Source organism: Gymnoscopelus microlampas (assembly GCF_963454915.1).
Source record: "Gymnoscopelus microlampas genome assembly, chromosome: 5".
Taxonomy (NCBI): Eukaryota; Metazoa; Chordata; class Actinopteri; order Myctophiformes; family Myctophidae; genus Gymnoscopelus; species Gymnoscopelus microlampas.
Window position 1 is genome coordinate 19,385,360 of NC_139942.1, and position 22,163 is coordinate 19,407,522.

Sequence of the window (22,163 nt, forward strand, 5' to 3'; positions counted from 1 at the left end):
TTGGTTCCTAACTATCAATCATTCATCTGGCTACCCCCTGGAACCCATGTTGAGAACCAGAGCTCTAGTCTAGATAAACACGAGTTGATGGATATAAATACATTGGTTTTGTAGTACAGGTGGGTAGGATTTCAGTTTCTTGCGAGGACACTTGGTGAACAAATAGCTGTGCACATACTGTAGCACACAGAGGTTGTCAATATCATTAATGCAAAAGCGAGTGACAATATTGCAAAGGTCATCTTTTGTCATCATTATGTAGTCACATTAGAGCCATCCATTTTGGTGGATAATGCTGAGGAAGGGCTGGCTGTTCATCTGGTGACGAATACAGGGTCTGGTTTCAACCTCCTATAGACACTCCCTCATCACTGAGACATTTAACATTACACAGGATGTGATATAAGTTACTTCAGTGATGGTGGATATGTCATTTGGCTTATCAAGTTGCAACCTCCCAACACAGATGTACTGTATCACTGTCACTGATTTAACCCCACAACACCTCCAGAAAGTTCATCTGGTGAAATGCCATCGTCTCACTATTTGAGTACCCTTAACCGCTTAAACCCTATATATGTCGTTGACTGGAGTCCCCCAGGGCTCTATACTTGGTCCTCTCCTTTTTTCCCTCCTCTACACCAAATCTCTTAGCCGAAAATAACCAATCTACAAGCCCACAATGCATGCTATTTTTGCCCCAGAATACGGACCCTTGGGTTCATGTGGCTGAATACATAACGCAAGGGGATTTTCATTAGATATCTGCCCATATGCATTAGATACAATATTATGTTATTATTACCACAAAATAACACACCCCAGCCGGGCAATGCAGGGCTCATTTTAATAGCACATGCAGTGTTACTGCATGTGCTGTTCCTGTCCACAGAGAAAAACGAGCATCAGCCTCGATCATGGATAATGAATCGATCTGCTTAACTGTATAACCATCCCTCCCCCTGAGGTAAGCATTTTACATCCCTCCAAATCCAATGTAAGCCCAAGGAGGAAACAATTTTTTTTTTTTTTTCTTGGAACGAGACAGGAACATTTTCGATACACGATTTAGGCAGGAGACTGTGTGTGTGTGTGTGTGTGTGTGTGTGTGTGTGTGTGTGTGTGTGTGTGTGTGTGTGTGTGTGTGTGTGTGTGTGTGTGTGTGTGTGTGTGTGTGTGTGTGTGTGTGTGTGTGTGTGTGTGTGTTAGAGAGAGATCTACAGTACAGGGTTGGGCAAGTTCCTTTAAATTAGTAACTAGTTAGTAGTTCTCAAAAGGTTGTGCCCTCAAAAAGTAACTTAATTACTTTGCTCATTACTGCATTATAAAAGTAACTTACAGTTATTATTGTAATTACTGTAGTACTTCTGCATAATTGTTTTTTTCTTTGCCTTAATATTAATGTATACATTTTTATGTTGCTGCGGCACAAAACGACAACTCTGAACTTTCATCTATTGTATAGCTCACTATGATGAAAACTAGTAGATATAGGAAGCATGTCTTCAACAACATACCTTCAAATCAGGCTTAGCTTTAGACTGGAGCAGATGGCTCATGTGGAGGTGCGTTCCTGATCGTGAACGTGCCATGTTAAATGGCCTAAAGCCCGGTTTAAAAGGTTGTTTCAACCCATCAATATTTTTCTGTCCAGTTAAAACTACAGACATCTGTAGGATACTGGGACTACATTTACATTTGATTCGAGATCTTATCTGAGGGAAAACGTGGTTACCGGAACTGCAGCGAGCGGGGGGGAGGTCACAGACTGGGCTAGTGTGAGAGTAGAAGTCGGATCATAAACATTTCATCCTCTTAAATTGTCAGCAATTTTCATCTTAACGAGTAACGAGCCCAATTCATTTTCAGTAACTGTGACAACACTACTGATTTGGAAAGAGTAACTACTTACACTACTAGTTACCGCAAGTTACTTTGTAGCACGTTAGTCCCAACACTGTTGATGGGTTAGGTTATTATGATCAAATCCCAGGCCAGCACAGCCTTTTCTCCTGTGCCTGCCCAATGCTGTGTCATTAAAGAAAAGCTACTTTAGGACAGTGGACTGACAGTTTCCCTTTTAAAAAACAAATCCCATACAGCTGTATTGACTGATCCACCTATAAAACCAGCAGTGCTCAGGCTTTTGTCCTCCCTCCTGCTGTATATTATATGAAGTCATTCAGTATGGGTTTCCAGGAGACGGGGTGGGGTGTTTGGGGTGAAGGACTAGCATCTCCATGTTGGGTCAATGACCTCTTCTCTCGCTCTCTTCTCCTCTTGGTTTCACAAGCAGCAACCTCTCCTCTCCCTTCCCCCTTCACCCCCTCAGGACATGAGAGATACGGTATGGGGGAGGGTGTGTGTGTGTGTGTGTGTGCATGCGTGCGTTTATGGATGTATGTATACTAGTATAGGTGTGGGTCTTTTGACTTTGGAGAGTAAGAGAAACTATGTTTAATGAATTAATGCTCCTGAGCTGATATATATATGTGAGCATGTTCTGATGTATGTGTATGTGTAAGAGCTTGATGCTGACTATGACTGATCTTCATCCGTTTCTCCAGTACAGTGACCTCTTTCCTACAGCTAGAGTACTGCACGCGTTGTGACTTCAAGTCGCAGATGCACTCAGCGCTTGTTGGATGCTCGCAGGCTAAGATCAATATTCGAACTGCACTGCAGGCACTCTGTTATTAAAGAATAAGTATTACTTGCCAAAGGCAGAACAAAACAGCCCCCCTCCCCCTCCATACCTGCTTGTTCTGAATTAATGAGACCTTCATTAGTTTGACTGGGACCAAAGGTGAATTCATGACCTTTTGCATTACATCTAAACTTAAATTACCTAGAACTCTCAAAGCTTTGTATCAGAGACATCATATTGCACAAAGAGAAATGAAAAAAAGAAAGAAACACAAGATAGTTCCAATAATTTTTTTTATCGACTTTTCCAATAAAAAATACATTCATACAGAAACTATTTTACAAAACAATTTCAAATGAAAAAATCTTGTTATGCCATAAAACAAACAAAAATAGAACCTCATTTTATCTCAATGTTTTTCTTTTATCCAATAAAGATTCTCCAACTAAAGATAAGGGGCCTTTTCAAATATATTTGAAAAGTCGAGAGAAACAAAGGCGTGATGTGGAAACTGGCAAATGTAATACTTAGTGGGCAAAAATAATGCAATCAGTTGACATTTCAAGTGTCCTCACTCCTCCAAATGATTACCTTGCCTCATTTTCTTTTTCAATATAGGCTATAGGTATACCCATCAAAGCTATTGACACTTGAACTTATTTTATGCTCTAGCATTTTCCATTGAAATCATAATACAAAGACTGAGGCGGATGCAACCATGAATAAGAATGGAGTGTGTCTACTTTCTTCAGCCACTTATCTTTATTCTTTTGTCTTTATAAACTGCACTTTGCATGTTATTTTTCAGTTTTTGGTCCCATACCCCTTTAAAATAGAAGCTTCTATACAAAATTTCTCTTAGTTACAATTTACATAGCTTTGCATTTTTCAATAATTCTCAGTGTAAAAAGGAAAAGGGGGAAGGGGGCTTTGTGTATTCTTCTAATGTATTCCAGATTAAACTGTACAATAGGTGAGGGTTGTGACAAGGCTGTTATTGACCAGTGAGCACGAGACGTCAACAGAATAGTTTTATGACCTCTCAATCCAGGCCGCACACTAAAAATGCTGTGTCATTTTTAACACACACAGAGCCTAATTTGAGACGACACACAGCTGGATTACTTTTTCAACCACAACATGTCAATAAAACCACACAGCATATGTCGTTATTAACTTAACAGCATATTGAAAAGCATTACAGATGTACTGTCCCAAACTGGACAAAGTGACAATGACACATCGTTTTTAATTGCGTTAACCTCAGACAGTTCAAGGAATGACCTCCTCCCCCCCGACCACTACAGTATTATTTGCAGTAAGTCTCAATTTGCCATGACTTCACTTTAGGGCCAGGCATACCACATGTCAGAACATAATATAGTCCAAACCTCTGTACCTTTTGGACAGTCTTGAAGTGCATCCCTACCGTGCTGTACTACACAGTAGTAAAACATTACAAAAAATTGAATTGTTTCGCTTTAATCGTTTCGTCACCAACCTACTGTACCCACCACCCACCCACCCACCCACAAGTGCTCTGCTTTTCTGTCTCAGATCAAAGTCATTTTGAAGAAATAAATGTAGCCTCAATGGTGAATGTGATATTATTAAATAATGATGCGCGGAAATGTAAAAATGGCAGTCCTTGTGAAGCGTTTTTATATATATATATATATATATATATATATATATATAATTTATTTGTTAGTATTATTCCCATTATTCAGGAGCCTGGAGAAAAGTGCTGTGAGACAAGAGGGCAAAGGTGCGTCGGTTATGAATCAGAGCCTTAATAAAGCTATTCAATTACGCACTGCTGCATCTGCAGCCCCCGTGTGTGGTGTGTAAGAGAGAGAGAGAGAGATCTATTATATGGGACAAGGCCACTTACATAAGGCATCAGTAAGGTCAACAGTGCATTTAGAGAACAAAAGAAAGCGAGAATAAAGAGAGGGAAAAAATAAAGAAATCATAGTCCCCATGATCAAGACCGTTGCCAAGCAATAGTGGTATCTCCAATATTTCAACGATTAAAAACAAAACATAAAAAAACAACAACAACAAAAATGACTGCCTAATGTGTTTTTGTACAATATTATGATACTGAGTAATATGTAAGTAGCTGCTCTCGAATGGGATTTTTGCCATCCTATAAGCAAACAGCTGAGCAACAGATCCCGAGATCCCATGCAACTTCTCTTATAATGGCAATAACTGTTTGTGTACAACCTCCTTTTTTGTCTTCTTTTAAGATACAGAGCTTACACAATGGACAACAAAATTAGCTTTTATAGCATGTACTTTTTGAGACAGGCTACGTAATACATTGCACATTTAATAGCTGCACTAAACATTACAACTTCCCCTGCACTTTAAACAAGGAGTTGCAGTTACACCTCCGGGCAGAAAGGAGGTGCTCTCTCATTAACAAATCTGACAAGCCGCTCCACCAACCACCTTGAACCGCCCGCCCGTCCCTCCCCCACCCCATCCACTAGACTCAAGGCGCCACAAAACAGCACAGACAAAACCGTGTTTTTTTTTACTTTTTTTTTTTTTTTTAACTTGCATTCATTCCCACCGAGACAGTACAAATCCCACCCGACCCCCTGTCACACCACCATTCATTCGCCATTCCACAATGCAAGCTCCATCGCGCCCAGTATGCCAGCAACAAGGATCCAGTCGCAGGCACTCAGAAAAGTCCTCATGCGCACAGGCAAACAAACTGGTCATTGGAGGGAGAGCCAAGGGTGCGAGTCCCACTTCATCCTCCAGAAGAAAAAGCATCAAACACCATACGAGAAGGGAAGTCTGTTTCTCTCTCTTTCCATCCATTGATCTTTCCAGTTTTCATGTATTTCTTCGTTTCTCAACTCCCCCTTCGTTAAACGCTGAGCTTTCAAGAATAATCTCCACAGCAAGGTGTTGGAGGCACTAAGTATGGTGCAAAAAATTAATTGCCTGCTCTTTTTTTTTTCACGGACTTGACTGGAACACGGCGGTGCCCCAAACCCTGGTATCTGTCAGGACAACCTCTGGACCTCTCTCTCTCCTCCCTCCCCACTTCCATCTCACAGGTCAGGGGACATTACCAACCAGGACACCAGCATCATCCCCTCAGAATTCCGGAAACGCACGGTGGTGGCCATCTTAGATGTGCCTCTTCATGTGCAGTGCCAGGTGGTCTGAACGGGAGAAACACCTGGTCGAGGAAAAACAGAAACAAGAGAGGGTTAAAGATTGGTTTCCGTGAGAACAGTGGTAAAGTGATAAAGCTGAATATATCGGAGTGAATGCGACAACTTGAGTTGAGTGGCTAGAACAGGAAATCGAGTGGACATTGAAGGAACTACTAGAGGACGAAAGATGACATTTGAAACCAGATATTTATTATTGAAGTTGAAGGACTAGTCTGCAGAGTCCAATTAAGGAGCTTCATTCATTCTGAGATATCTGGTGTTATAAAAATGAGGAACCATCTCTCACAAAATGACAGATGATATAAAACCTGTAAAAGCTATTATCCTCGCACCTACACTTCATTAGTGATACTGAAGAGTTATCTGCAGGTAATACTTCTTATTTGAGATTTCTTTTCCCTAAAAATATATCTAAAGTTTGGAAAAGGCTAGCTGTCTTTGGCTTGTCTGATGCATTGTTCCCAACTCAACCTTTCAAAAGAAAAATGTGAGTGATTAACTCAGCTCTTGGCTATTACACACATTTACAGGGTTCCCTTATACTTAGTAGATAATGACCGATCCTTTGGACGTTTTCTAAGGGAGACAGTGATTAAACTCCTCAGACGTGACAGTGTTCCCTACCTGTCACAGTGACTACATTTGAATGGCTTGGCTCCAGTGTGTTTCCTGAAGTGCCTGGTGAGTTCGTCGCTTCGAGCAAAGCGCCACTCGCAGCCCTCCCAAGAACACCTGTAAGGCTTCTCACCTGTTGAGAGAACATAAAAAGTCACAAGATTAATACCGTTATATGGTGTCAGATGTCATCCTTGTGGTTAATACCAATGATGCCCTTACCACATAGGCACAGATTTCCACTCAATGTCATGGATTCGAGCTTTTCTCATAACCTGTGTCACGTGTCTTTCATTCTACCCTCTGTCCCCTGTCATTGTTTGTTGTACTCTCCAGGAAACTAGAATTGCCCTACAAATTCAATTCTGATCCTGTGGAGGCATAATACATTCAAGGGAAAAATCCTGTCTGAGCAGGTGCTAAGCAGCTTGGGTCTGCTACTGTACACCAAGAAGAAAAACAACCTTTGACTTAAGGGGCATGAGAGCTCTGGTATGCAGCTGTAAGGAGTTGTATATGCAGCCAGAGTTGGCTCTTATGTAATTTGCAGGCTGCCAGGAGAAAAAAAGTAGGACTATTCCTAATGGTCCGTAATGCCATTTGCGGTGTAGCTAACATGGTTAGCAAGGAATGCTAGGAATGTGGCTTCCTTTGCTAATGTGCAGCACAGCTGTAAACAGCCTGGCAGAGGTCAGAGTTGACAGGGGAAGCAGCTCACATTTGAACACCCCCGCCTGCCCCTTGCAAATGATTATAAATGTCAGATTCCCATCGTCTATTCGTTTGTACAAATGTAAACAAGTGAGTTCTCTTTTTCCCATGGTGAAATTTGAGAACTGTTGATTTGTTTTCAGGACTCTCATCCTTTGGGTCTTGCTGGCCCTCAAAGGAACGCCCATCCTCCTTTTTCTTTCTCTCCCTCTCCCTCACTCCCTTTATCTCCCTCCCCTCCCTCTGGCATGAAGTCACGTTCCTGCTGTGTGAATTGGGTCACAGTTGAGGGCATTCAGCCTGACAAACTATTCAAAGTATGTGGGAGAGTTTTCAGCACTTTGTATAAGAAATTAAAACCGGAGCCTGCCCTCTTTCCACTGCAGGGATTCAATCATCAACTGTTAAAAAAAGAAAAGAATATTCCCTTTTTTCAGCAGACATTTTCTGAAAGAACAACCTGAACTCATAACCTGTCGGGGCAGTGTTTAACTTTCTGGATCTTCACTCTTGTGACCTGGACGTTTTACATTTTAAAAGGTGGTGAAAGGCTAGTCTACTGTTTGTGCCGTACCTGTGTGCGTACGCTGGTGCGCCTTGAGGTGTGAGCTCTTGGTGTACACCTTGCGGCAGCCATTGAAGTGGCACCGATGCACACGCCTCCTGCCGTCCGGCGACGCTTCCAGGGCCCTCCCTCCGCCAACCACACCCCCAGTCCGTATTTTCCCTGGTGAGCTCCCTAGCGTGGCCTGAAGCCCGTTGCCCCACGTTTGGGCCACTGAAGGTGCGTCCTTTCCGCCCTCGGGGGAGGACGGTGGGGTGCCGATGAGCACCGCCGAGCCAAGCTCCTCCTCCATGCCGACTGCCATGCCCACGCCGCCCAGGAGGTCGCTCAGCGGGTTGGAGGCGAAGTCGAGGGTCGGAGAGAGCTCCTCGGAGCTGTCGGACGCCTCGCTACTGGCGTCTGAGTGGAAGCCACCCGCGTCCAGGTGATGGTGGTGGTGGTGGAGAGGGCGCCGCCGCTGATGACGATGACTGTCCTCCTCTTCTTCTTCATCCTCCTCCTCTACCTCCTTTTTTATGACACGGGACACCTTGGGGTCGGCCTCGCTCGGCTTTCCGTCCCCGGCGCTGCAGGCGAGCATCAGCTTGCTCCACAGGTCCTCCTGACCGTCGAACTTCAGCTCTGTGGCTGAGACGTACGGCTCGCTCTGGAGGTATCTCTCCAGCTCCAAGCAAGTCTGGTGGGGAAGAAGAGAGAGCAGCAGAGGTCATGAGTTTATGCAGAACACACAGCCTGAGATCTGACCTATTGACACCTTTTCCAGAAGAGAACCATTTCGGGAGAAAAAAAAAACTTTGTGTTCTCCAGTTGCAAGCAGCACATGGAGATATACATAGTTGAGAATGAGTTTGTAATTCTTTGGGTACTAGGTAGAGCCTGAGATCTGCAAAACACATTACATTTTCCTGTGGAGAATATACTCCAAAATGAATATGAGAGAGAGAGAGATGGGACTGAGTTTATGGTCATGTCTCATACCCGGAAACCTATGGGAAATGCTTCTGCCCACCCCTCCCCTCCCCTGATGAAACGTAAACTAGATCAAATAAAGAAAAAATATTTAATGAAATGCACAGAATTCCAATCTCCCCTCCCGTCCCCTGATGACACGTAAACTAGATAAAATACAGAAAAACCTTTTGATGCAAATGCATAAATTCTAATCTTCTTTAAAGTTTGTTCTCTGTTTATAGCCTGCTTTGCAGCGGTAGCACTAGCAAGGGAAAATGTTGTAACACCACAGAACTGCAGCTTCCTCCCTTTCTCTCTCTGCCTACAGGAACAAGAGACCATACATACACAATGTCCTATGCAAGAGAGAGGGTTAAGCTCAATTCATGCTCCATCACGCGCCGGTGTCGCTTGGCAAAAAGAGCTCTTGGCTCTCGCTAAGCAACACCGCCATGTGACGGAGTATGAATTAGGCAATAGTGTGAGTGAGTGGGGTTCCCTCTGGGACCAGGTCGAGCGGGAAGGAAGATTACAAGCAGTGGCACACCACATTTCCGTTCCGAGAGCATTCAGGGGTGCTGCTCTTTCCTCGATCGAACCCAACTGATGTGCGCGTGGTTTGTATAGTGTCTGGACGAGTGCACAATTGTGTGCGACTGTGCGTGCACGGCACGCGTGGGTAGGTCATGAAATTTGCATATGCCACAAAGCTACTACTTCCCTCTCGTGGCTTAGGGAAGTGCTTGTAGATCTTTTAAATCTATCAATTATTCAACATAATGTGGATTTAATAATGCATTCGCGAGGCAAAGCTAGAAATAACATAGCACACCGGGGACTTGGGGTCTGGTTCATGCGGGTCCATAAAAAGCTTGACATGAATACTTCACGAGCCACAGAGAATTTGTGGGCTTGCTTTTTTTTCTTTCTTTTTTTAAGAAAGGGGGGGGGGTGGAATGAGAGGACTTCCTCACCACAGTCATCTGTGAAAAGTTATGGCCACCAATACACTGATGAGACAGCCTAATAAGGTGAATCAAAAGGTACTGTCACTGTGTGCTGAACATACTCTGTTGTAGTAAGAATAAAAATGATGTAATGAACCCCAGCCTATAGTGGAATGTAATTCTGTACAAAAGAAGAAAAAAAAATCACTGAGGAATTTCAAAAAGTTGTTGTAGCCTATTGGAGAATATGTGCCCACGGCAAATGTAATTTGTCACTGGCGTTGAACAGAACGCATCCTTGGCGAGGTTTAAATGCCTGCTGCTGAGGGTGAACTGGGGGAGGGGGGGGGTGGTGGCTGTTGCCAATTCATTTAATTTGATTTCAGACCAAACAACACAAGCAACGTTTTGTTTCAGTGTATATAAAAAAGAATCTTCACTGTTATAGCTGTCATCCATCCATGGCCGCTTTACAAGGCACAAGTCAAGCCAATTTGGAAAAAAATCAGTCTGTCAGTCTCATTCTCTCCCTCTCACACACACACACACACACACACACACACACACACACACACACACACACACACACACACACACACACACACACACACACACACACACACACACACACACACACACACACACACACACACACACACACACACACACACTAGTGTTGCCATGTCCGCTTATTATAAGCAACTGTGGGCTTGTTTTTCTCTAAAGTTGCTTGTAAATATTGGTAGTTGCGGGTTGCGTTTTTTTGGGCTTGTTTCTAAAGTATAGTTGCTTATTTTGAGCTTGTTTCCTAATGTAGTTTCAACCAGTGGTTCTTACATTTTCATGTCAAGGACCCCCAAATTAAAATGAATTTGTCTGCAGACCCCCATCTGAAAATATTTTATGCCAGGGAACCCCATACAAGATTTGAGTTGTTAAAATGTTTCAAAAATATTCAATTTTTTTCGCATTTTCTTAAAATTTTCTAAAAATTAAAAAAAAATTAGCAGATCTACAAGCTCACAACGCATCACCACGCGTTGTGACCTGGTTGCTTGTTTCTCTCGCGGAACCTGGCAACACACACACACACACACACACACACACACACACACACACACACACACACACACACACACACACACACACACACACACACACACACACAGTGTGAGTGCGTCTGTCTGTCTCTCTCTCTCTCTGTAGTGTCTGTCACTAGCCGTGTGTGTGCGAGAGTGAGACAGAAAGGGGGGGGGGGGGGGGGGGGGACGAGGAGAGACGCGCACAGACGAGCAAGAACACGCACGTTAACTCATTCAAACGCAAAACCAGCAACAAACACAGCCCTGGCTTCCTTTAACCAAAACATGTCCCTGACAGCTGAAAACGTCAGAGGAAAAGCTTTTCAAACCACGTTTTAACTCGCAAAACACGACCATTTAAAACCTCACACGGTGCGTAATGAGCGATTTTGGAGGACCAATCTGTCATTGAGACGATATTGTATTTTTATAAGCTATGTTGATGAATTTAATATAGGACCTCAATGGAAACAAGTCCACTGGACTTTTTTTGTGAGATCCTTAGACTAAAGTGAATGACTATGTACTCGTGCTGTTTGCATTTCTGTCTAATAAAAATATGCAATCAATGCAATCCATCAATTCCAATCATGGATTAGGCAAACAACTTTGCCATTCATTTGCAATGCTTCCCAAGCAGCTGTCATTGCCGTGCAAGTTTTCAGAAATGTCTGGATATTTTGCGATCTTCAAATTCCGACTCCAGTAGGCTATAAATGCGATATCTCCGTTGGGTATTTATAACGCAGGAGCAGTGTTGCCATGTTTTGTGAAAGAAACAAGCAACCAGGTCTATGAAAACAAGCCCAAAAGAAGCGACTAGTCTGCACGATGAGCCCTTTAAACCGATATGCGTCGGCTAATTGAAAATAGCCGATCTACAAGCTCACAACGTGTCACGGTGCAACGCGTTGTGAGCTTGTAGATCTGCTATTTAAAAAAATAATCTTGGAGAAAATGTGAAAAATATGGAATATTTTAAAAACATTTTAACAACACAATTATTGTATGGGGGGGGTGGGCACAATACATTAATTTGGGGGGTCCTTGACATGAAAATGCTTGAGAACCCACTGGTTTGAACAACATTACACCGCAAGCCCAAAATAAATACACTTTAGAAACAAGCCCAAAAAAACGCAACCACCAATTTTTACAAGCAAAAAGAAGCCCAAAGTTGCTTATAATAAGCCGACATGGCAACACTTGGGGGGGAGCGGGTGGGTAAAATGATAGCTACCTGCTGCCAATACTCTTCCAGGGACGGTAACGCAGAAAAGTATCCGGTGTCATGTACGATCTGGAGCTCCTGGAAGATGCTGCACATAGGAATGACATCCATCTCACTGCTGGACGCAGTGTGTGAGTAAGAGCCCAATTCAAAGCTTGTCCCTCTTGCGTCTGGAAAGAAACTTGACTCTTCGGTTTATTTTGTGCATGTATATGATATTAACGTCAGAGCAGAGAGTCTTCCCAGGGTAGATCGGTCGTCCACGGATCAGCCAGGATCGCATACATGCACGCACACACACACGTAACGGGAGGGGGGCTGGCTTCTGCTCGTTGTGACTCCAAACACTGAAGTCGCTGAAAGTCTGCAACTGTAAACTTCCCCCGATTCAAAATCACTGACAAACTCCCCCCACGTGATCGCGTGACGGCGCGACCGCGTCGACCAACCGGCTCGTCGGGACCCGCCGCCCCGCCCACCGGGCACGCCGCGGCCAATGCGCCGCGCGGCATGTTCCGTCCTGCGCGCTGTGATTGGAGCGTCGCTCGAACACTATTTTTAGAGAGCTATATAAAGCGTCCCCCTCTCGGAGCGCTCTGTGTGAGGAAGTCATATTTCGGTGGAATACTTCTGTGTAGTTCCAAGTTCTCTCTCCGAGCAGCAGTATTGGTTACAGCTGGCGAATGTGCAGATATGCGCACGAACATCTCCAAAATAGATACAGCATTGATTACCCCCCTTAGAGCACACGATTTTGTTTCATATAGACCAATTGACATATCTTTTTTCCCTCCTCCAGGGGCTTATACTTTGCATGTGATGATGGTTAGGGACGGTTGGCGTCTTGTTTTCCACCTAAACAGCAGTTTGGTCAAGGCACACTTCGGAGCGTCAGCAACTAGCTGTGGTGAAATATTTTGGACGAATTTCTGGTCTATGAATAGACTACACAATGTGATGGACTTCCTCCTCTGTTACAGAAAGAAATGAGCGCCTGCGATCGATCTAATGAAACTCGTTTAATAAGCTGTATCTGTATCTCAAAATAACCACAAAGCTGATTATCCACTCAGTGCTTCAGGATATTGTGTTAGCTGCAGCAATGTGCACCTGAATAGCTGGAATAACACTCCTGTTGTTTGATGGTTGTGTGTGTGTGTGTGTGTGTGTGTGTGTGTGTGTGTGTGTGTGTGTGTGTGTGTGTGTGTGTGTGTGTGTGTGTGTGCGCGCGCGCGCGCGGGAGTGCGCGTGCATGCTAGTGTGTGAGTTAGTGATTGAGAAAATTAATGTATTTAAGAGCATTTATTTGAGAGACACTGTGTATCCACACTCAATCACCTGTGGCTATCTTTGTATTTTATTAAGCTGGCTTTGCAGACAACGTTTGTTTATTATTCCACCACAGCGCCATGAGACCACTTTTGCTTGCTTACATTTTCCTCTTGAGGTTTGGAAGAGTGGAAGAGAAATAGCCCAACACAATTAGGCAAAAATAGTGTTGGGCCACCCACTGCGTGTGGCGAGAGTTTCTAATATAAGATTTCCATATATCTCTCTCACTGCTCTAGAATGACAAGTCATAAATATACACACTGGCGCAAGTCCAAAAATATATTTCCCCTTTCCTCTGCTTTGCATAAGTCACTGTTGCTGTGCAAAGTAGGGCTACAACAGTATGTGCACGTTATTGTAGCCTACTATATTAAACATTTTCTGTTTAATCGGGGAACATATAGAATTCTGATGACATGTTTGCTCCTGGGTGTATGTATTAACAGTCAACTCAACATGTTTGACTTTTGAATTAATTAGCAATTTATTTTATTATAATGTTTAAGCAACTGATGTCTAGACAACAATATCAATTGCTTTAAAAATAATACTTTAAAAGATTACAAATAATTCAACTTCAGATACGGTATATACATAATAGTCCATATTATGGGCTAGTACGTAAATATCTGAAGTTGTTCCTTATATGCTGCCCTATGTTTAAAGTTTAAAAATGATTGAGGATGCAGTCTGTGGAAGTGTCACTATTTTCACATCCACGTGCTTCAGCAATCTAGTATCCTTCAAAAAGTGCCATGCGTGGGTTTAATGCTCCACTATCAATCAAGTTGTAACACTGTCACCTTTTTTTAAATGGTAATTCCCTCATTTTATGTCACTCTTCATTTAAATCACCGCTACTACTCCACAACACCAAAGCCACCACACTACACAGTAAAATCCGTAAGCTCATTAACTCTATACATAGTGTGAGTGAAATAAACGCCTCCATATCCATCCAGTTGCATAAGATGTGGGAGAAAGTTGAAGTCGAGCGCAACAACAGCAGCATTGAGCGTGCAGTCAAAGCACCCGGCTGTGTGACAAACAACATATTTAGAACAGAGCGCCATTGTTTGGTCCATCAGCTCTGTCCTAACGCCACCATGATGGACAGAATCGTACAGTATCTGCAGCTCTCCGCAGCCCCATCACAATCAGGCATGAGGGACAGACCTCTGTGGTCATTGGGTTATGCACATACTGTATGTCATGGTAAATGTGTTCAAATCTAATCAATATTTGCCTTTTGTGACACATGTTTTGGTCAGCTGGAAAATGTTAACATTTACCCACCCCGAGCACACAAGCACGTGCGCAGGCATGCGCACTCATTTTGGAATTACTCAATGTATATTGTATAGCTTTGCCAACAAAGGCTGACCACCATTAATGAGCCATTAAACGTTTAAATTCAAATTGAGAGACAGAAAGATGGAGAGAGAGAGAGAGAGAGAGAGAGAGAGAGGGGGGGGATCATGGCTCATCATCTTCATCTTCAATAACAGTAACCAACCGTAACAAAACTATATTGATGGTGTTTTTATAAATACAGATGGGTTGAGTCAACCTGGTCTGTATTTCAGACTTGACATTTTTGTGGTTTGGACAAACATTGAAATTGCTTTGGCATAAGATCATGTTGGAGAGAAAGAAAGGGAGTCATGTTATGAAGTCTCATGTCTTCCGCTGCCCCTTTGTGCTGACCTTTTGTAATGTATTTTGACAGTGTATCACAATTAAGTCTTGATCACAGAACTTACATATCAGCCGTTGTGACAACTGGAGTGATGAGAACGGGCAATGCACCATTGCATGTTTCATAGTCATACTGTGTCATGGTAGTGCATGGCAATGCACCACTGCATGTTTTGCACTGTCACTGCACTCCGTGTAAGGTTCTGTTGTCCTTGCGCCATGTGCAACTGTATTGGGTTACTGTACAGTAGGTATTCAATGAGTCTACCCTCTAATATCATTCCATGGCCGTGAAGTATTGGAATCATGAACTTAACTTTTGCAAAGTAATCTAAATGTGGATTGCAGTGGAATTGCCTTTTATTCTGACCATTGTCACACTGCAGTAATATACACTATAGGACACCGAATGTTTACTATACACAGTGTGTAACATGTCATGACATATTTCTAGGCTTTTGTCCTTAGCATGGCTTTCACTATGCATCTGCACTGTATAAGAGGTTCCGTTGATAATTATACCATGCGTCTCAGAATATACTGTGTGCATGTTGCACATTTTCTGAAAGAGCGTTGGAAGATGACTAGGCCTGTGTGGCGGCTAGGCTAATGTGTGTACAAAGTAATGTGTCATGCTAGCCTTTAACATCAATGCAGTTACTGTGTGTGGTTGCATCACTTAGGGCGATATGTACAGTATACTGTAGCTTAGTGTCTGTCACATGTCTTGTGACATGAGGTAATATCTTTTGCATTACAAGTTATTGTATTGTGTAAAGACATGATGAACCTACAAAGCAGTGGAATATGAAATGTTCATTGCGTTGCATGTTTAGTTTAGAAGAGTAACAACCTGAAACCTCACTTTCTAGCTGTCTTTTGGATGTTAATTCTGTTTAACATGCTGCAGGAACACACAGTCACTGATATTTTTATATAAATATTTGTGCAGCCTAGTGTCTATGTTACAAAATGATGTGAAGGTATGAAAGCAAATTGCAATTGAATGTTTTACAAGCTCACAGCTTCAGAGTCCTGAACCATATGAAAAGTATATTAAAAAGAGTTTGAGTTTGATAACTACATTGGATCCATTTCCTAAAAAGTAACCTTTTTGGACATGCAAGGTTTCCACCCGGCAGCGACAATATGTAAAAGGATACATGGTATCCTTGTGACAGTCACATGCCTGCTGTTGTACTGTGAACACATACTGTAGCTTCTTGATATATTTCTGCACCAAAGCCACCGGTGCAAATCCCTGTACATTCATTTGCTGACTCGAGTAACTCTCATAAAACAAATTAAAATGTCAAGATATTGTCTTTCGTCATGGAAATTCGCACTGTCAGTCCGGCGCGGATATAACACAGTCGCCAAACATAAGTAATATGCTTATTCGCATACGCCCCTGTACATTTGCTGCCCTCGAAAGTATACATTTAATATTGATTGAAAGTGATTGTGGCTGTGATATAGAGGTTCCTGTATAGCACAGCATGGGTTTGCCATTATGCAGGGACTGGTGTCCGTGGTGATGTATGTGGGATGCTGGGCCATGGATGCATGAAGCCATAGCAACAAAATCACGAGGCCTGAGCAGTATGATATGATGTGCTGATAAGCTATGTCCCTCTGAGCTGCCGGAGCCTGCTTTATGTCTCTGTATTTTATGAGTATATGTCACATTCATTACATACGTTGATGGCTGCAATTTCATACACATATACAGTATAGTAAATGTATATATAAATGGCTATACGCATGTGCACGTTTGTGTGTGTGTGTATATATATATAAATATATATATATATATATATATATATATATTTATACATACATACATACATACATACATACATACATACATACATACATACATACATACATACATACATACATACATACATACATACATACATACATACTAGTCACATACCAAGCCTTGCTGGCTTACGGAACTGATAGAAGGGTGGAAAAAAAGCTTGCACTGATTGGTCAGCTGCCATACTGTATCTTCTCTTGGGATAATATGGCAGCTGAACAATCAGCACAAGTTGATATACTCTTACCCTGAGTCACCAGTCACTGCTGAAGGAAGTCACCATTTCAAACATGGACAAAAGTTGTCCGCCAAACACGGTTGCTGCCACAGATGATTTGATAGAATTCACAGCTGAGGAGACGGGAGATTTATCCGTGTGCAAAGGAGTCAAAATGCAGAGTGGAAAAAACTGTAGTCTTCGATAGTTCAAAGAATGGCTGAATAGATTAAAATTTTGCAGGCATACATTTATATACAAACATTGATAAACTTACAGGGTTTCATGGTACAGACCGACACACACAGCAGTATCTCATATTCAGTGTCAAGCAACAGTAGAGAGGACGAATATATGGTATTGTATTGATCTTTGTATGAGCTAAAATGTGCTTTTCTTGTTTCTCTTTTGGTCGTCCACCCACCCATATATCTTCCTATTTATATTGGTGAAACATTATATTCCCACAGCAACTGAAATCAGCCCTGATATTGCAAATAACATCCACTCCCTACAGAAAAAATAAAATAATAAAACAATTCTGGTAACCAAACCTTCAGTCTAAACTACACATTAGAATCCAGAGTCAATTTTCACTCTCTTAGAGTCCATTTAGCACAGCATGGATTTTACAGTGTACAGGATACACTACAATGCAGCATATAGTTTGATGTGTCTAGAGACAAGTATTTGTGAGATATTAGCTATTGTCATTTTTCAGCCAAACACTTTGAAGTCCAATAAGCCCTAATAGGTAGGATGGGTAAACACAGAGGATGAACTCCAGTTATGTGTGCAAATGTACTTGGCAAATATCCCAACAATAACAACAACTGCTGCTTTTGGATTCTGATGCCAGACTTGGTCACTCTGTGTTAATTAATTGTCCCAAAGTGTCACACACAACAGATAATGGCTCTCTTCTCAGTGGGTTTTCGGCTGCAAAACTGTGTGCCTGATTAGAAAAGCCGTGGTTTTAATTAGGACTGAAAAAATACGTTTGTTGTCACCATTTGGATTTGTATGAAAATAACGAAATGACAAATAGTGATTCATAATTGTGATGATCGAGATGGACTTAGATGAATATCGCTCGTACGCGTTTGATAGATGATTCCGCTTAATGCGTGCCATTTGGTGGGATTACCATTTTGGCTGCGACTCGCTGCAGAGTTGTGTTTATGCAAAAATATTCAGTGCGTATCACTCCAATCATCTGTCACTTGAAGCTCATCAAAATGCAAATGAATTCAGAGCAAGGAAAAAGTACAGTATGTAAAAAAAAAGATGAACAATTAAAAAGTATCATTATTATTAAAACAATTTGCAGAGTGAATCCAGAAAAAGCATCACTCAAAATATACAAGGTTTTACCAGAAAGAGCACAACTGAGGTAATTGGTTTCGTAATATCACATGCCGATGTTGTTGAGTTTCTATCCGTCGTTGATGAGCTTGAATCATAAGACTGCAGTGGTATGAGTGTTACCAAACACACTGTACAGAGAGTCAACAAGTGTCTCTGCAGAACACTCAGTCTCATTTTACGGTATACATGCCGGGCTCAAAGTAGAAGCCTCGACAGTTTGCGACTAAATGCGTTATCCCATGAAGCCTAACCAGATCATGAAACAGTACAGTGATTCTAAATAAGTGGAGACACATGGAATGACAGCATTTTTTTTGCCTTTTAGAAATTATACTTTATAGCATCTGTGCTGTTATGAGAGTGAGAGTAGATGAGAGAGAGAGAGAGGGAGAGAGAGAGAGAGAGGGAGGGAGAGAGAGAGAGAGATGCTGGAAGGAATACACAGTACAAGGAACACACACACACACACACACACACACACACACACACACACACACACTCACTCACTCACTCACTCACTCACTCACTCACTCACTCACTCACTCACTCACTCACTCACTCACTCACTCACTCACTCACTCACTCACTCACTCAAATGAGACTGTAGGAAAGATGGGAGAGGGAGGGAGACTGGTAGGGATGACAAGCGTTCACGTTGTCCCCTCCTCCGAACCAACATTAATGACTTCATTATAATCAGAATTCTGCTAACAAACAATCCAGCATATCTGGGCACTCGCTGATACCATGCGACACCCATATAAGGCAAAGATCCTGCAGCATACAGGAATGCCAGCGTTCAGGTGGACTTTGGCATGGCTCCCGGATCTACAGTATCTGCTGTGCATTACTCGAGGCATGGCTCTATCTGCTGTACATTACATGATGAGGCATGGATCTATCTGCTGTACATTACACGAGGCATAGCTTCCGTATCTATCTGCCATATTGTAATGTTGCTGTCGGGTGAAAACCGTCCAAAACCGTTCCTTTTTATTATTATATATTTAAAAGAATTATAGGGATAATAGTCGATCTACAAGCTCACAGCGCGTTGCAGTGCGACGCGTTGTGAGCTTTGCTTGTAGATTGGCTATTTTCACTACTTTTGTGTAAGACTCTTGTATGACGAAGTAGGGCATTCATTTACGAGAAGACATAAGAAGTTGAAATATAGAGATACCCGTTTTCTGCCTGACACCAATTTTATGAGGCATGATGGATTTGTCTGCCGCATATTACATGAGGCATGGTTCTATCTGCCATGCATTGCATGAGTCATGGCGCCACCTTTTTGTGCGTGCATGCGTGCGTGTTAGGGCAGTTGAGCCCCTTGTCCTTGAACTCAGGGCCCCTAACGGACACTTAAAAAATTATGAGAGCGTGTGTGTGGGTCTGGAGAAAGAGAGTGAGGGAGAATCAGAGATGAAGAGGAACTGTGTCTGCGTCTGTGTGTGTGTGTGTGTCCATAGTTACATACAGTACATACAGTACATCCCGTGCTAATGTACAGATGGTCGTGCATAAGCCTTCTCACACTAACATCCATTCACTCTGCAATGCACATCTGTACACACACACACACACACACACACACACACACACACACACACACACACACACACACACACACACACACACACACACACTCACACGCTAACCAGACAGACACAGAACAGGTATTTGAAGCAATCATTTGTCACAGAGCCATGCTCACGGAGGTGAATTGAGGGGCGACAGTGGGTGGTGTTGAACAGGGATTGTGTGTTCGCTCGTGAGTGCATATGTGTGTGCGTGTCACAGCTGAGTATGAGTCATTTCCATCTCATGACCGACCTCTGGCACTAGAAGCAGATGCCTGTGCTTTACGTTGACCAATAAGCCATGAAGTGTGTCCATCCACAATCTCAGGCTGAATCCTACCGTCCCCGACAGAGAAATATGATAAGGTATTGATTTCCGTTTAGTGGGGGACACAGCTGTTATTAGTAAGTGCTGAGGTCAGTGTGTTTTAGACTGGGTTTTTTTCACTGCCGTCCAAACGATGTGTGTGTGTGTGTGTGTGTGTGTGTGTGTGTGTGTGTGTGTGTGTGTGTGTGTGTGTGTGTGTGTGTGTGTGTGTGTGTGTGTGTGTGTGTGTGTGTGTGTGTGTGTGTGTGTGTGTGTGTGTGTGTGTGTGTGTGTGTCTCTCTGTGCGTGTGTGCGTGCTTTTGAACGTGTTGCCAATTTGGACGACTTTTCCCCAAGTCTTGACTGACTGAAAGGAAAAACGACTGAGTTCAACAGCTCCTCTCCTCTGTTTTCCCCTCGCGCCATATTGCTGGGACAGGCCTAATAAATGGCCACTATAAGACGCCAAGTGCCTGACATTTTGGCTTCCCTCACAGGCAACAGAGTTTTTATTTATTTCATTTGGTTTAAAGCAGGCTCAGCTCAATGTGGTTGCTCTTCTGCATTATTATCAGCACAGCACTTACAGAGAGAGAGAGAGAGAGAGCGAGCGCCTTGGCTTTAATGAGTCGAATCGGCAGGTTCCTGGGAAGATAAGCGCGGTTTTAAATGACTGTCCATCTCAAATGCACTGTGGGAAGTTTATGATGGCGTGATGACACAACTGTGCTGCTGCGCACTGACCCCCAAGGTTCACGCTGGGATTGTAAAGGCCGCTTTTTTTGTGGCTGCGATGATTGCGGACTCTTTGCGTTTCTGCCATGCTGTTGTTCCACCCCTCGGGGAAAATTGTTTGGAAATTATTGCAGCGCTAATGCTGGATACATGCAGCATGTGCTGGAGACTTCTACAATAATATTATAAATGAACTGTAAAACTCAACAGACTGCATGTTGAGCTGTCCACATTCTCTTCCATCAACAGTTGTGTAAGACGGACAGTCATAGGTCATTATAGGTCACAAAACCTCGGATGTATGGACCAGGAAGCCTCACATCCTGTTCTTAAAGAAAGGAAGGAAACGGGCAATTTCACACACACACACACACGCACACGCACACGCACACGCACACGCACACACACACACACACACACACACACACACACACACACACACACACACACACACACACACACACACACACACACACACACACACACACACACACACACACACACACACGCACACACACGCACACACATGCACACACATGCGCACGCACACACAAATGGGAAAGACAGAAACCAGAGAGAAACAGATTAAGGAAACAGGTATTGGGAGCAGACATTTGCTAGGTCAGTTGAGGATATAGCAGTGGTCATGTTCATTCTCTTACACCACTTATTATTCATGCGCCTCTATTGTACCTTACTGTGCACAATCTGTACCTTCATCAGCGCGTATACAGTTCATTACTCAGTGCTGCACAGTAAGATCCTCAAGGGTTTATTTAACTTGTTTTGTTCATTTACACTTGAAATGAACAAAACTTGAAAATCATGAAAGCGTTTACGGCCCACCCATCTGACCACTCAACGGACCCATCTGACTTGTTAAGTGGTCAGTAGGGTGGGCCGGTGCATTTTCATTTTATTTTAATGTGCTGCCTTGGATCAATGGAACCAACATAGTATACTTAATAAGTTCTTATTTATTTGCATCACTATGATACTATTAATGTCATGTTATCATATTTTGAAAAAGGTGTCACAAAGTGATAAAAGGCACACGCACATCCTGTCCTGCTGGGCCGGGTGCTGGATCAAATACTCAACATGAAAAAACAACAAAATACGCACGCCAGAATGCTGCTCCCA

General features: G+C 42.8%; 1 protein-coding gene across 1 annotated transcript; it reads right to left on the bottom strand.

Annotated features, from left to right (window-relative positions):
- Positions 1–2,923: 2,923 nt before the first annotated feature.
- LOC311046474 (Krueppel-like factor 6) lies at positions 2,924–12,322 on the bottom strand. The gene is made up of 4 exons (XM_084058812.1): positions 11,965–12,322; positions 7,754–8,420; positions 6,478–6,601; positions 2,924–5,855 (listed from the first exon to the last, which is right to left on the bottom strand). Exons 1-4 carry the CDS (start codon positions 12,064–12,066, stop codon positions 5,804–5,806), a joined length of 945 nt encoding a protein of 314 aa, XP_083914938.1. The 5' UTR covers positions 12,067–12,322; the 3' UTR covers positions 2,924–5,803.
- Between the last annotated feature and the right edge of the window lie 9,841 nt (positions 12,323–22,163).